This window comes from Oryza glaberrima, chromosome 10, assembly GCF_000147395.1.
Source record: "Oryza glaberrima chromosome 10, OglaRS2, whole genome shotgun sequence".
NCBI lineage: Eukaryota > Viridiplantae > Streptophyta > Magnoliopsida > Poales > Poaceae > Oryza > Oryza glaberrima.
In genome coordinates, this window is record NC_068335.1 from 22,137,103 (window position 1) to 22,152,327 (window position 15,225).

The window sequence follows — 15,225 nt, forward strand, 5'->3', positions numbered from 1 at the left end:
GATGCGGTCCATGAGAAGAAAGGACCCACCCCGAGCACATACATCATTGGAGCGGAGAATGGTGATGAAAGAGAAATTGGACATTCTACCGCTACCAAAAGAGGGTTTCGCTATAATGCCATTCCGCCGATTTGATTCGATAAAATGCCACCCCCAAGCGATGCGAAGCATTTGTTTTGCCATATTCGCCATTTTATTCCATTTTCACCATTTTTTTGCACCCGGGCTGACCAAAATACCCCTTTAGGTAGCTTCTTCTAGCTCAGCCCTTCTCTCTTCTTGGCCACTCGTCGAGCTGAGGAAGCGGCCATGAGAGGCGGATGCGGCGGCGGAGCTCGATCCAGCGTCGGTGGTGCCGGCCGCAGCCTCCGTCTCCGGGCTCTCGAAGAGGCAGCCCATACGGCAAAGGCGGGCGCGATGGTCACGGTGGGCGAGAGGCAGTGGAGGCCGAAGCACCATCGGATGCGGCGGTGGTGACGGCGGCGCTGGAGCTGGAACCCCATGGCCAACGCGGCTGACGCCATAGTGGCGGGCGGTTGGTTTGGGGCCGAGGCGGGCACGACGGCTGCGAGGTGACAACACCACCCTCGGTTGCAGCGGTGGAGGGGGAGGTGGTGACCCTACCGCCAGCGGCGTCATCGAGGCCGTGCCGGACGTACCGGATGAGGCCGTTGTCCGTCATGCTACTCCCCTACCGCCATTGGACGCGCCTGGATCCCCTTTCTAGAGCTCGATGAGTGGCCAAAAAGAGAAGAGCTGAGCTAGAAGAAAGGGTATTTTGGTCAACCCAGGTGCAAAAATTGGTGGAAATGGAGTGAAATGGTGAATATGGCAAAACAAATGCTTGGTTGGGGGTAGCATTTTAATGAATACAATCGGCAAAATAGCGAAACTCTCTCTTTTGGTAGTGGCAGAATGTCCAATTTCTTGTGATGAAATGCGTGCGAGGGACACGACTGTTGTAGAACGGCTACGTCAATGGATCGCCCAGATCCGCTCCCTTCCCTCCTGCAGAAGATGGCGCGCGAGAAGATGTAGAATCCCGTATCCCTTCCCAAACAATCACACCATAGGAGACAATGGACAAAGGATATAGGGGTGGAGCTCTCTCTTTATTAATCAATGATTGTGTGTACAATGATGGGCACCCCTGCCCCTCTATTTATAGGTAGAGGGAGTCTTAGAGATAAGAACGGTTTTATCTCTAAAACCGATTCGGATTGGTCCACAAGTTAAAATCTTATCTCCCCATGGAGATAATATTCGTAACACTCCCCCTTGGACCTATCCACGACCAACTTATGCCTCATCAAAACTCCTACCAAAACCCTGTGGGAAAAAGGCTAGGAGAAAGAGTACACCGTTGCCTCATTAAAAACCTTTGTGAGGATCGCAAGCTCCACTCAACTAAGGAAAAGAGTACAACGTTGTGAACTCACCTGTCCACTAACTAGGCCAAATTCAGGGGTTTCTCTCCCCCTGAACCCTGCAAGTCTCTAAGTCTTCTCATCCCAATGTCTCTAACGAATTTTTGGAAAGTACATGCTGGGAGAGACTTAGTAAACAAATCTACCAAATTGTCACATGACTTGGACTACAGGATCTTCACCTCACCTTGCTTCTAAAGCTCATGAGAATAGAAGAATTTAGGAGCAATATGCTTCGTCATATTGTTCTTAACATAGGCTAGTTGCATCTGTGCGACATATGTTGCATTATCTTCATAGATAATCGTGGGGGCATTGGAGATACTCAAACCACAAGACCGTTCAATATGGTGAGTCATCCTTCTAAGCCATGCACACTCACGTGTGGCTTCATATAGTGCAATGATCTCTGAGTGGTTTGTAGACGTCGCTACCAAGGTCTGTTTATTAGACCGCCACGAAATGGCTGTACCACCACAGAGAAATACAAAACCAGTTTGAGATCGGGCATTATGGGGGATCAGACAGATATCCTGCATCTACATAGCCCACCATGGTTAAGTCTCGTTGCCTTGGAAAGAAGAGGCCGAGATCTTGCGTACCCTGGAGGTACCTGAGTACTGTCTTAACGCCAACCCAATGTTTCCTTGTAGGAGACGCACTGTATCTTGCTAGAAGATTTACCGCGAACGCAATATCAGGCCTGGTGCAGTTCGCAAGGTACATCAGTGCTCCAATGGTGCTTAAGTATGGGATTTCCAGTCCCAACTCTTCCTCAGTTTCACTCCTAGGACGGAATGGGTCTTTATCCCTATCAAGGGATCTCACAACCATGGATGTCTTCAAAGGATGAGCCTTTGACATGTTAAATCTCTCAAGGACCTTTTTAGTATAGGTCGACTGGTGCACTAAAATCCCGTTCGGGAGATGCTCGACCTGAAGGCCCAAGCAGAACTTGGTTTGACCCAAGTCTTTCATCTCAAACTCCGTCTTGAGATAGGCAGTCGCCTCCTCAATGTCCTCTACGTGGCCAATGATGTTCAAATCATCGACATAGACTGAGATGATACAGAAACCACTCTGTGACTTTCTGATGGACACGCAGGGACAATCCTCACTATTGACATATCCTTTCCCCAAAAGGAAGTCACTCAGTCGGTTGTACCACATACGACCAGACTGTTTCAACCCATACAACGATCTTTCTAATTTCACACTGTACATGTTGCGATTTGCTTTGTCCGGGACCTTCAACCTGTCAGGGACTCGCATGTGAATCTCCGAATCCAACGATCCATACAGATATGCGGTCACCACATCCATCAACTGCATTGTCAATTCCATGCCAGCTGCCATAGACATTAAGTATCGGAACGTTATGCCACTCATCACTGGGGAGTAAGTTTCATCATAATCGATGCCGAGTCTCTGCGTGAACCCTTGTGCTACAAGCTTCGCTTTATATCTCACCACCTCATTGTTTTCGTTCCGCTTCTGGACGAAAACCCACTTGTACCCAACAGGGTGCACAGTGGGGGGTGTCAGGCTTACCGGCCTGAAGACACGCCTCTTAGCAAGCGAGCGTAATTATGTCTCAATCGCTTCTTTCCATTTGACCCAATCTGAGCGCTTTCTGCACTCTGCCATGGACTTAGGTTCAAGATCATGATCCACTATTTTAGCGATCTTGGAGACAAAATTTATGTCGACATGTGTAGTCTTCCGATTATACAATTCTCCCGTGATGGCATAATCTGTGGCAATTTCTTCACTCATTTCCTCATCCTGGTTTCCCAAAACAGGAGAGGGTTCCGATGCACCAGTTAGACTAGGTGCGCACGCTAGTCTACTAGGCGTTTTGTCGTTTTGGCGTCCGTCCCCAGGACGGATCTCCTTTGAGACTATTGAATGGGAGCGTGATGCGAGCGGTACCGTGTTCAGCTCTTGCGGACGTCTCCGCTTAGCCTGAATCGGACCATCCGGGTCTCTCCCCCTTTTCCTAGGCTTAGGGGCTGGAGTAAAGTCTCCCTCCATGGGTATCTCTACTCTCTCCGGTGCATTTGCCGCAGGGATATGCGACTTCGACACTCCTCTTAGATCAGTAAAAGCATCTGGTAGATCATTAGCTAAGTTCTGAAGGTGTATAATACGTTGAACTTCTTGTTCAGCATCTGGCGAATGCGGGTCATGAGTATGGATACTACTTGAGTTCCATTCTATTTCACGGCATTCCTTAGAGTCGAGGTACTTTCCTCCCCCTAATGCCGGAAAATGCTCTTCATCAAAGATGCAATCAGCGTACCGAGCCGTAAACAGATCCCCAATTTTAGGCTCCAAGTAGTAGATTATGGACAGAGATTCACACATAGACCCCCACCTTACGGTGCGGTCCCATTGCTGCACGCTGGGGTGGTGAGATCGGCAAATACACAGCACAACCGAACTTTCGCAGATGGGAAACCACCGGCTCTTGACCATGCGCCAGTTGATGGGGTGAAGCAGAGTGATATGCAGACGGTCTATACTGGATTAGCTTTGCAGCGTGCAATACTGCATGGCCCCAACACGTAGTGGGTAAATTGCTACCCTGTAGCAACGGTCTAGCAATTAATTTGATCCTTTTAATCAGTGACTCAGCAAGTCCATTCTGAGTGTGAACATGGGGAACTGAATGCTCTACATTAATGCCCAAGGCCATACAATAGTCATTGAATGCCTTTGATGTGAATTCACCCGCATTATCCATCCGAATCATTTTAATGCGGTTCTCGAGGAACTCGGCACACAGACGGATGATTTATACGATGAATTTGGCAAAAGCGTGATTCCTCGTAGACAACAAGCATACATGGCTCCACCTTGTAGAAGCATCTATCAACACCATGAAATATCTGAATGGCCCTGACCAAGGGTTAATAGGCCCACAGATATCCCCTTGGATTCTATCCAAGAACCTGAGGGGTTCGACCTTCAACTTCTCGAAGGAGGGTCGAATAATCAGCTTTCCCATTGCACAAGCGGGACACACGAACTCCTTAGGGAAGTTTTTAGTGTTTATGCTATGACCTAGTGAGCTTGTGACTATTTTCGCATCATAGTCAATCCAGGATGACCTAATCTCTCATGCCAGATTCTGAAAGACTTTGGGTTCTTAAAGATGGTCTGCATCGCAACGTATTCATCTGGGGGTTTTATCTTAGTGTAGTACAGTCCATCGGAGCTCCCTGGCATTTTCTCAACCACCGTGGTCTCATCGCCCTCAGACGATGTCATGAAGAGAAATTCTTCTCCTCCTTCACGGGTTGTGGCAAGCTGGTAACCGCAGCGACGAATATCCTTAAAGGTAAGGAGTGTGCGTTCAGCACTTGGGTATAGGAACGCTTCTTCAATGAAGATCCTTGTACCCATAGGGAGGACGACTATGGCTTTCCCTGAGCCAACTATGCGACCATTACTCCCAGCAATGGTGAGGATGTTCTCATCCCTCTTATGCAGTGTCGTGAAGTACTTAGTCTCCCGTAGTATCGTGTGCGTTGCCGCGCTATCAACCAAGCACGTCTCAGGCTCCATTGGATTGTACTACGCTTGTTCTATATGAGAGATTACATTATTTCAAGTTAAATGAAAGAATGAAAAGCAAGAACATAGAACAAGACAAAGGCCAAACATAACTCAACGGGAAAACTTTATTAATGCAAAGGACCATCCTAAACACACTGACCAGGATGCTTTGCTAAAGCATCATTATTACATAGATGACTCAATGTTCTGAAAAATAAATCACACTGACTCAGTATGATGAGCTAAATCATACTAACACATGATAGCCTAGACTTAAGACACATATCTGATAATTTGGGAACCACTGCATGTCCCCATGTATGTCCTCATTCATGAGGTCATCGGTCTCGCCGTCCCGGTCGAATTCCCCGAGGTCAATGTCGTCATCCCCAATGTTGTTATCAGCTGCAGCAGCAGTCTTGGGATCAACCTCCATGGGAGCATCAGCAGGAGGGGTATCAGTTCCAGTCACTTTAACAAAGTGATTTTCCGGCCCCTGCTTCTTCTTCCAATCCTGGTACATCTAAATGAGGTGAGGTTCTGTGTTGCAATTGCGTGCCCAATGCTTCTTTGAGCCACAACGGTAGCAACCCTCACCGCCCTGTTGGGATCCTCCACTAGCATCGTCAGCAGCGCCACTCGCCGGGTTGCCCTTGCGACCCTTGCAACTGCGGGGCTTCTTGCCCCTCTTGACGACCCTCTTGAAGTGTCTTCCATTAGGCAGTGTGCGGCTACCGGATCCCTTCCCCTTGGAGGAACCTTGTCCAGAGTTGTTACCCTTCTAATGAACAACGTGAGCCTCTGGAATAGGCTGTGAACCAACAGGACGATTGTTGAAGTTGGTCATCAGAAGTTTACTGTGGACTTCAGCGTTTAACAACGACTGAATGAGCTTGGAGTACTTAGTGTACTTAGCCTCACGGTACTGCTCCTGCATCATGGAATTCTTGGGGTGGAATGTGTCAAGAGTCTTTTCAATCATGTCTTCGTTTGTCACAACTTGGTTACAGAAACGAAGTTTGCTGATGATGCGATGCACGGCACTGTTGTAGCTTTCCACGGTCTTGAAATCACAGAACCGAAGCTGAGCCCATTCCACTCTAGCCTTCGGGAGAATAGCAGTCTTCTCCGCGGTGTACCGTTCTCTCAGGGCCTCCCACAGCTGGAGAGGCTCACGCAGCTCGAGGTACTCAGCCTTGAGGTCCTCGTGAATGTGCTTCCTGATGAACGCAAGTGCCTTTGCCCGCTTCGGCATGGGAAGCGGGGCAACACCGGCTCCTTGCCGTCGGATGGATTCTGACAGTTCCATCGCGGTAAGGTTGATTTCACAGTCCATGGACCAGGTCCGGTAGTTCCCACCGTTAACGGTGAGGATGGGGAACTCTTTGGCGTAATCCGCATCAGACATGGCCTGTTTAACATGCAAAAAAACCAACGTCGGGTTAACTTGCATGAAAACAAAGTCACAGAACAAAGTAGCATAGTCATATGTAATTACTGGTATTTTCCCGGAGTTTGTCTTGCATTTGTTGATTTTCTGTGATTATTATTGGCCTTATGGCATTTAATATCAAGAATTATGCCCACAGAAAACATTACATATGCAAGAAAATAAACCCAAATAATGCTTCAGGGGAGGGGTCACTTACACTAGGTGAGCACAATTTTATGGAAGCATTAATCTAGAAACCTTATCTAGATTTTAGTTGGAGTTGCATCAGAGTTAAAAGCAATTAAATTGCTTAAAAACACCATTACATGGTTGTTAACGAGTCCAGGGACTCACATGCAAAAAAACCAACTAGAACAAGGCCTAAACTACAAAGTTGTAGCCTATGTACACAAAGGAAAAAAAAAGGGTCCAAAAAGTAAAAAATTACTTTCAACAGTGAACTTTAGGCGTAAAATCAACCATCCGAAGGGATTTATACGCAAATTTTCAGTAGATTAGAATAACCGGGCCGAAACGCCGTTCGGTTTACGGTCTTATTGGGTCGGTTTTTACGGTAGCGGCCCAAATATCCTATTGGACCGAATGCTACACTCTAGGTCCATTAGAATTTCTAATTTACTATTTATAGATTCCTTTGTGTGGGCTGTCTCGATCTGATGGGCCATTGCGGTCGGTCCGAGGAGAGAGCAGGCCGGCCCAGCCGGCCCAATGAGGAACCGCAAGAGGAGGGGGTGAGAGGGGATTAGGGTTTCCCCTCTCCCCACCGGCACCCGTCGCCCAGCCAGCCGGCCGGAGAGGCACGGTGGCGGCGACGGAAGGCGCCGACTGTCAGTGCCGGAGGGGATTGAGGCGGCGCACGGCGAGGACTCCGGCCGACGACCCATCTTCGCCCGGCGGCAAGACGGCGGCGGCGGTGTCGCTCCCGAGCGGCGTTCGGTGCGGCGGTGGTTTGGCGACGTCCGGCGGAGCTCCGCCACGACCCACACGTCCAGAAGATGGCGGCGGAGCGTGCTCGACGTCGACGGCCAAAACACCAGCGGCGGCAACCGATCGCGTCCGGCCATGGCGTCCCGGCGGAAGCTAATCCGAAGTCGGCGGCCGGTCGTCCCATCCTCCTCCTACCACGGCTCAAGGCGCGTCGGCAAGAGGTTGACGGCGGCGGCTGCCCGTCCTCGGCATTAGGTCCTGTGGCGGCGGCGACATGGGGTGTTGGTCTGCCTCGTCGTAGGTGGTTTCCCGCAATGGCGCCGACGCGAGGGTCGGTGGCGTTCCATCAGCAACGGCGAGCGGCGGCCACCCGACGCGGCACCAAAACCCATCGACGTGGGTGGTCCGGCGGCGGCTCGCGTGCTCCCGGCGTGGCTCCGGCGAGGTAGATGGCTGAGAGAGAGAAATTGAGGGATGCGGGGGGATTTGGGGGCGTACGCGAGGACAACCGGTTCGGCCCAGCCGAACCGGGTTCGGTCCCAAAACAGGCATCCGGTCAATTTTCCAATTAGAACACACGGTTTTCTTCCGGTTTTCATCATAAAGCAATAGATGCAAATATATCTAAAACAGGAAATTAATCTACTGCTAGATCATGTGCAGGAAAAACCAATCTACTGCTATTATTGCATCAAAAACATGATGAAAGGCAAGAAAACCTAATCAATCTACTAATTGCAACCAACAATTTTTATCGTAGATTGATCGGCGCAGTGGGACTCGAAGCAGTGGCGAGTCGATTGCGGTGACGAGGTGGCAGATCTTGTCGTAGCAACTCGTCAACGTCAGCCCAGTGGTAGAGCTGCTGATAACGTGTTGTGAACGGCTACGTCAACGGATCGCCCAGATCCGCTCCCTTCCCTCTCGTAGAAGATGGGGCGCGAGAAGATGTAGAATCCCATATCCCTTTCCAAACAATCACTCCACAGGAGACAATGGACACAGGATATAGGGATGGAGCTCTCTCTTTATTAATCTGTGTGTACAATGATGGACACCCCGGCCCCTCTATTTATAGGTAGAGGGAGTGTTAGAGATAAGAACGGTTTTATCTCTAAATCCGATTTGGATTGGTACACAAGTTAGAATCTTATCTTCCCATGGAGATAATATTCGTAACAACGACAACGCGTGCGTGAGCGTGGATCTGTGCGGTCGCCAACCCCGTCCAGGTGTCAATGGAAGGAGATACGCGTGCGACCAACACCATGGATCCAACAGTAGGAGTCATACATGGGCCGGGCTGGAAGGATTAAGGGAAGAGGATGCACGGCCCATAATGGTCAACATGAACCTCGTTCCGATCCAGGACGACGCCTGGGCCGAGTGTGTGGCCTGCCCTCACGTAAGCCCAACATAAATTCTTGCTCGATCGAACCAACAACTTGAAAGAGTATGCTGAATATGCTGTGTTGTGCGATGGATGATCTCACTCACACCAATATCCCAACGGATGGATGTATTAATGGATGGACATGGAAATAGAAAACAAAAGTTGTATTGTAGGAGTATACAATACAATACAATTAGGAAGGAATACATCCTGGCAGTGAGGAGGGAGATGAAATGAAACTAGCTTGAAAGAGGTAGTAGTAGCTAGCATTTGACTCGAGTATAATTAATTAGCAGAGTGAATTTATTATGAGGCGTCACATAAAGAAGCAACAAGTCTGGTTATCCATGTGCAAAGTGTGGTGCGGTGTGGATGAATCATCCAGCCGTCCGTCCGCACTTGAACTGAGCTGCTCTGCTCTGCTCGGCGCCCTGATTTGCATCTTCCAATTTGCTCGATCTGCTCGCCGCCGCGCGCCCTGGCTTGCACTGCAGTTGAATTGATCTCTGGTGTTCATCAGTGTGTGTATTGACGATGGATGTAGCCAACGATCCATCATCAAGAAGGCGCTAGCTACTGGAGTATGTACAGAAGAAGCAAACTGATGGAGCAAGGATCGATGTGCTAGTAATTAATTTGTACAAGCGCAGGCAGGCAGGCAGGCACACCAGGATGGATCGTGTCTCGATCTGCCTTTGACAAAAGCAAGCTCTCATATGTACACAAGCAAAGGCAAACGCCGGGTTGGGTTAGCAGGACGCCGGCACCAGCGGCGGTTTCATCTCATCCTCTGCTTCGTCGTCTTCATCCTCTTCCGCGTCCCACAGGAAACTCGCGTACGATCCAAGCACGTAGCTGCACGCACGCACGCATCAAATCCAACCGTTTCGTTAATTGTTTGATTCTCTGTCTTTAATCAATCAATCAGCAAATTTAGTAGTAATAATTAGTACCAGTCATCGGGCGCGGCCTGGACGGCGCGCTCCAGGTAGGCGGCGGCGCGGTCCTTGTCCTGACTCGTCTCCCACAGTAGCTGGCCGTAGAGGCTGAGCAGGTCGCCGTCGTCGGGGGAGGCCAGCAGCGCCCTGGCGTAGCACTCCTCCGCGCCGCCCAGGTCGCCCTCCACCTCCTGCAGGTACCTCCCGTAGTTGCGCAGCACCAGCGGGTTCTCCGGCTCCACCCTCAGAACCCGCCGGTAGTACTCCCCCATGTCCATGTGCCCGCCGCCGCCTCCGCCGCGCCCGGACGTCTTGTCGTCGTCGTCGTTGCCCTTGCCGCGCCCGGCGCCGTCCACCACCACGACCACGTCCTCCTCCAGGATGTCGCGGAGGAGGAGGGGCAGCGGCGATGATGCCGTCGCGGGCGCGGATCTGGCGATGTCGGCGTCGGAGGTGGCGCGGCGGAGGCTCTGCTGCTGCTGCTGATGATGATGATGCATGCTGCGCGGGGAGACGCACAAGGCTGTGGGGGAGCGGCGGAGGCGTGGGGAGAGGGAGGCGGAGCGCGTCAGCCGTGTGCCGGTGGCTTCCATGGATGGATTTGGATCTACTTACTTGTCGATCGCTGAGGCTGAGCTTGAGCTTGAGCTCGCCGGCGGGGTGAGTGTGAGTTTTATAGAGGAGAAGAAGCAGGTGACGGCGAGATTGACGGCGTGAGGCAGTCGGCTGGGGGGAGCACGTGAAGCGGCCGTCCCGTAGTACACGCGGCCGTCCATGCCCTCGGTTTTGTTGGCCTCCGCTGCTGGTTTCTTTCTACTCCACACTGGAGTACTACCTTTCTCCAAGTCTCCATCCAGCCAAATGCACTTGCTGCTGCTGCTGCTTGTAATCACTGCATCTAGCCAATTGTATGTAATGTATTTCTTTCCTTGTTTTTTTCTTCTTGTTTCTTGCTAATAAAATAATTCATCCTCTCCGTGGACGCATAAACTTTAACAGTTTTATTTTTTTTTCTTTTTGGTTAAAAATACAAAGACATATACTATATAGTTATACATTTTAATGGATATATCTAACACGGTCTCATAACATATTAATTGGAGTATTAAAACATGTTACTCCCATCCTTCTTCAATAGTAATAGACATTTTGACCGTACGTAACATGTCATGTGGAACAATGCAACAATTTAGCTCAAAATTTAGGATCAATTTGCCCTTGTCAATTGTTAGGCAATTCAATTAATGAACTAAATAAAGTGGAGGTGCAGGAAAGGGCTGAACCAAAATATAAGTATGGGGCAAAATTGCAATTTTTACTAATGAAAGCATGTTCAAGATAAGTATATATTTTGAAACAATTAATTAATGGTCTGGTTAAATTGTCAATTATTCAACAACGAAAGAGTTATAAATAGGATATATACATACATATATATATATATACATACATATATATATATATATATATATATATATATATATATATATATATATATATATATATATATATATATATATATACACATACATACATACATACATACATACACACACACACATATATATATATGTATATATGTATATATATATGTATATATGTATATATATATATATGTATATATATACGTGTATATACATATATTTACATATACATGTATATAGATATATTTACATATGTATATATATATATATAAATATATACATATATATGTATATATATACATATATACACATATATGCATAGATATATATATACATATATACACATATATACACATATACATAGACAGAGAGAGACAGACAGAGAGACAGAGACAGAGACAGAGAGAGACAGACAGAGAGAGAGAGAGGCACACAGAGAGAGACAGACAGACAGAGAGAGAGAGAGATAGACAGAGAGAGATACAGAGAGACACACACACACATACAGATAGAGATAGAGAGAGAGAGAGATATATATATATATATAGATAGATATATATATATATATATATATATATATATATATATATATATATATATATATATATATATATATATATATATATATATATATATAGCCAGATATCACTTGGGTATATACATTTGCTCCCCCTCCATCTTTCTTAATTTTTCCATGGGTATGGCAAACATTCAACTTTTACACATTACAGACAGTAAGATAAGCCACTACTAGTCTAGCCCTTTTAATTTTGCTTTTATTTACAAAGTAGTATCTCTTTTTCTTTTTTAATTTGACGTTTCGTTAGTTTAGTTTTGAATTAACCAAACGCCAAGTTAAAAAAGAAAAATAGATACTACCTTGTATTGGAAATTTAATTTTCTTTCATAAAACACAACACATATATAATTGGCTCGAGAAGGCGACAAGTGATTAAGTTAATTATGGATGCAAAGGTGTATGCATGGACGGACCAGGGCGCTTGTAATTGCGGCGCACATGCAAAGCACCCATCCATCGAAATGTCCAAACCTATCGGCATCCGCATGATGATCATGATCGAAGCTCTCCTGGGTCATTTCGATCTCGTATGCCCTTGCCCCCCCCCCCCCCTTCTCTCTCCCTTTCCGGTACTGGGCGAGCGATCGCCCAGAGCGATCGGTTCCCCCCTCCCCCTCCCTCTCCATATCTCCACCTGGTTTATTTTTTTACACCGTATTACTTTTCTATTTTAGTAAATTTATGCACCTAAAATTTATACACCTCAAGTTTACACATCTAAAGTTTAGAGACCAAAAGTTTATAAATCAAAAGTTTATATATCCGATTCAAATTTGAATTTGAATTCAAATACTTTTTATATATAGTATTTCTATACATCTAAAGTTTATACACCTAAAGTTTATATATCCGATTCAAATTTGAATTTGAATTATATCCGATTCAAATTTGAATTTGAATTCAAATATTTTTCATATATAGTATTTCTATACATCTAAAGTTTATACACCTAAAGTTTATAGACCCGATTCAAATTTGAATTTGAATTCAAATAATTCAAATATTTTCTATATATAATTGTTAATAGTGAAATTTGGTAAGCCCAAAGTTACCATCGGTTTAGAGTCAATATCGGCTTCAAAGTTCTAGAATCAGCCGATGGGAGTCAAGTCGCCACGATGTCGTGTTCTTGGTGGAGTCGGATCAATCAAAGGAAGCTTATATAGAAGAGTTCGAGTTCAAGAAAGATGCGACATGACAGTTATCTATTAATTAGGCATAGTTTGTTAGTTTCCTTTTATCTTTAGGAAAGTGTGTTTAGTGTCCGATAAGGACTTTATCTTTTCCTTTTTAGTTTCTTTCCTGTCCGACAAGGACTAGTATCTCCCTATGGGTATAAATATGTACACCTGGGGTTTATGTAATCTATCAATCTATCGATCAATAATACTCTCGGCGCATCACCACCCTCTTCCCTGAGGTTTTTACTTATCTTCCGGCGGAACTTGGGCACCTGACGCAGGGTTGCATCGGCTTTCGATCTCCAGCGAAGGGGTAAGTCCTACATTCTGTCGGGCCCTGGTGAATCTGTCGGCTACGTTGGTGTTGTTCAAGGCTGCATCGATTTGATCTCTTGGATCGCTCTGGTTTGGTTGATATATTTGCCTACCTGATATCTCAATTCTATCTCTAATTGCATTGTGATTAGAGACGCATCGGTTTAGTTGAGACTGTCTCGGTTAGGTCTGATCTCCTGTCTTAGCCGATATATCTCTATAATCATAATGCTGTTCTAAATAGATTTGTTATATCCATCACATTAGACAGATCTATCGGTTCATCGAGTATTAGATTATCATATACAATCTCGTGCTGCATCGGTTAGGTTCGATCTACTAGATTGTTGTTGATAATATAAGTCTTGTTAAGCCGATAGGTTCATGCTAATATTTTATCGGGGTGCTAGCCGATAAGTTATCTGGACGTTGCATCGGCTTGTAGGGATTGCATATACATATAAGTTGGATTTAGCCGATGGCAACAAAGGTTTCACTGTTTAATCTAATCTTGTGGATCTTATGACATCGGACCTCCAGTCGATGTGTGCTTTAACCTTCGGATAAATATTTGTTCTACTATTTCATATTGTTAGCCGATTGGTTTCTACTGGATTATATTACTATATTATATTATCATCAGCCGATTGCCTTTATATCATTATCTACCAAGGACATATAGCCGATTGCTTAAACCCTATCGCTATTGGCTGGTATCGGCATCGGCTATTATCGGCTATCGGCTGGAACTACTCCATCGGCTTGTTAGCCGATCGGCTGTTTAATCTATTATTTGCAAATCTTGTCAGTTGCAGGATTAAACTGACTGGCACGCCTGCATCTCATCAACCTTTGGACCTGCACAGGAGCTAAGTAGATCTCCCAGGCCGGTGCGTTCGATTTTTCGTCAACAATAGTATTTCTATACATCTAAAGTTTATAGATCCAAAGTGTATAAGTCAAAAGTTTACGTACCCGATTCAAATTTGAATTTGAATTCAAATTTTTTATACATAAATTTTTCTAACTTTTTTGTTTTTTTAAAATTTTTTGTGGTGTACTGTAATAGGAAAAGAAGGGGAGGAGGAAGGGGAGAAAGGAGGGGGGACCGATCGCTGGATCGCTCGCTAAGCGATCGCCCATTAGGCGCCCCCCTCCCTCCCTCTCCCTCTTTCTAAAAGTTACTATAATGTATTTTATATTTGAGATGATGGGTATTATCGTATTTAATTTAAAGTAAATTATTTTGATGGTATATAAATATGTTAGGTTGGTGTAATTTAATTAATATGTCAATTTATAAAACTATCATTTTGGTGTATGAGTTTGTAAGGTACATACTCCGTACGAACTAAGGTAAAAAAGACACAACACAACAACCTTTATCAAGTTAGACGTGGGTTAGAACATGACGTACACACGTGAAATGGACATAAGACTGAGACATGCTATATTTATAAACTTGATTTTCTGTTTCATTATTCTTTGTTCTATCTCAATATTTTTATATTTTCTCCATGCAATCCTTAGGCTTTATAGAACTTTTTACCGAACAGACGCAAGCCTAGGTGGCATTCTTGTCACTAAGGGGTTGTTTGGTTAGTATACCCACATTACTAAAACTTATCATACTTCATTTAGCTAACATGTCTAACATGTGGCCAACAAATTCGAAGCCACACTTCAGCCATAGGAGAATAAGCTTGCCACACTTTTACATGCCAATGACACGTGGGACCCACATCATGATGAAGGAATCTTGTCATAAGTGTGGCATGAACCAAACAGATGCCTAACTTAGTCGAACTTGGCTAACCTAAGTTGTGGCATGGTGAGGCAAACTGTGGTAGTGAACCAAACAACTCCTAACACCATCACTCAACTCCTGGTTACAAATTTGGACATAGTGCTACATGTTCGTAGCTCGGATTTAATTATGTAGTAATATAATCAACATTTAAATTAGGAGGATTAGCTTTGTTAATATTCTGTGGCCTTAGTTTGCACAGAGACATAATAAGTTCGG

At 45.7% G+C, this 15,225-nt stretch overlaps 2 protein-coding genes across 2 annotated transcripts; both read right to left on the reverse strand.

Annotated features, from left to right (window-relative positions):
- Window positions 1-4,932: 4,932 nt before the first annotated feature.
- LOC127752976 (uncharacterized) lies at window positions 4,933-8,248 on the reverse strand. Its single transcript, XM_052278427.1, has 2 exons — window positions 8,115-8,248; window positions 4,933-6,399 (listed from the first exon to the last, which is right to left on the reverse strand). The coding sequence occupies exon 2, from the start codon at window positions 6,394-6,396 to the stop codon at window positions 5,770-5,772; it is 627 nt and encodes a 208-aa protein (XP_052134387.1). The 5' UTR covers window positions 6,397-6,399; window positions 8,115-8,248; the 3' UTR covers window positions 4,933-5,769.
- A 662-nt stretch (window positions 8,249-8,910) lies between these two features.
- LOC127752974 (uncharacterized) lies at window positions 8,911-10,404 on the reverse strand. The gene is made up of 2 exons (XM_052278426.1): window positions 9,715-10,404; window positions 8,911-9,616 (listed from the first exon to the last, which is right to left on the reverse strand). The coding sequence occupies exons 1-2, from the start codon at window positions 10,290-10,292 to the stop codon at window positions 9,511-9,513; spliced, it is 684 nt and encodes a 227-aa protein (XP_052134386.1). The 5' UTR covers window positions 10,293-10,404; the 3' UTR covers window positions 8,911-9,510.
- Window positions 10,405-15,225: the final 4,821 nt, after the last annotated feature.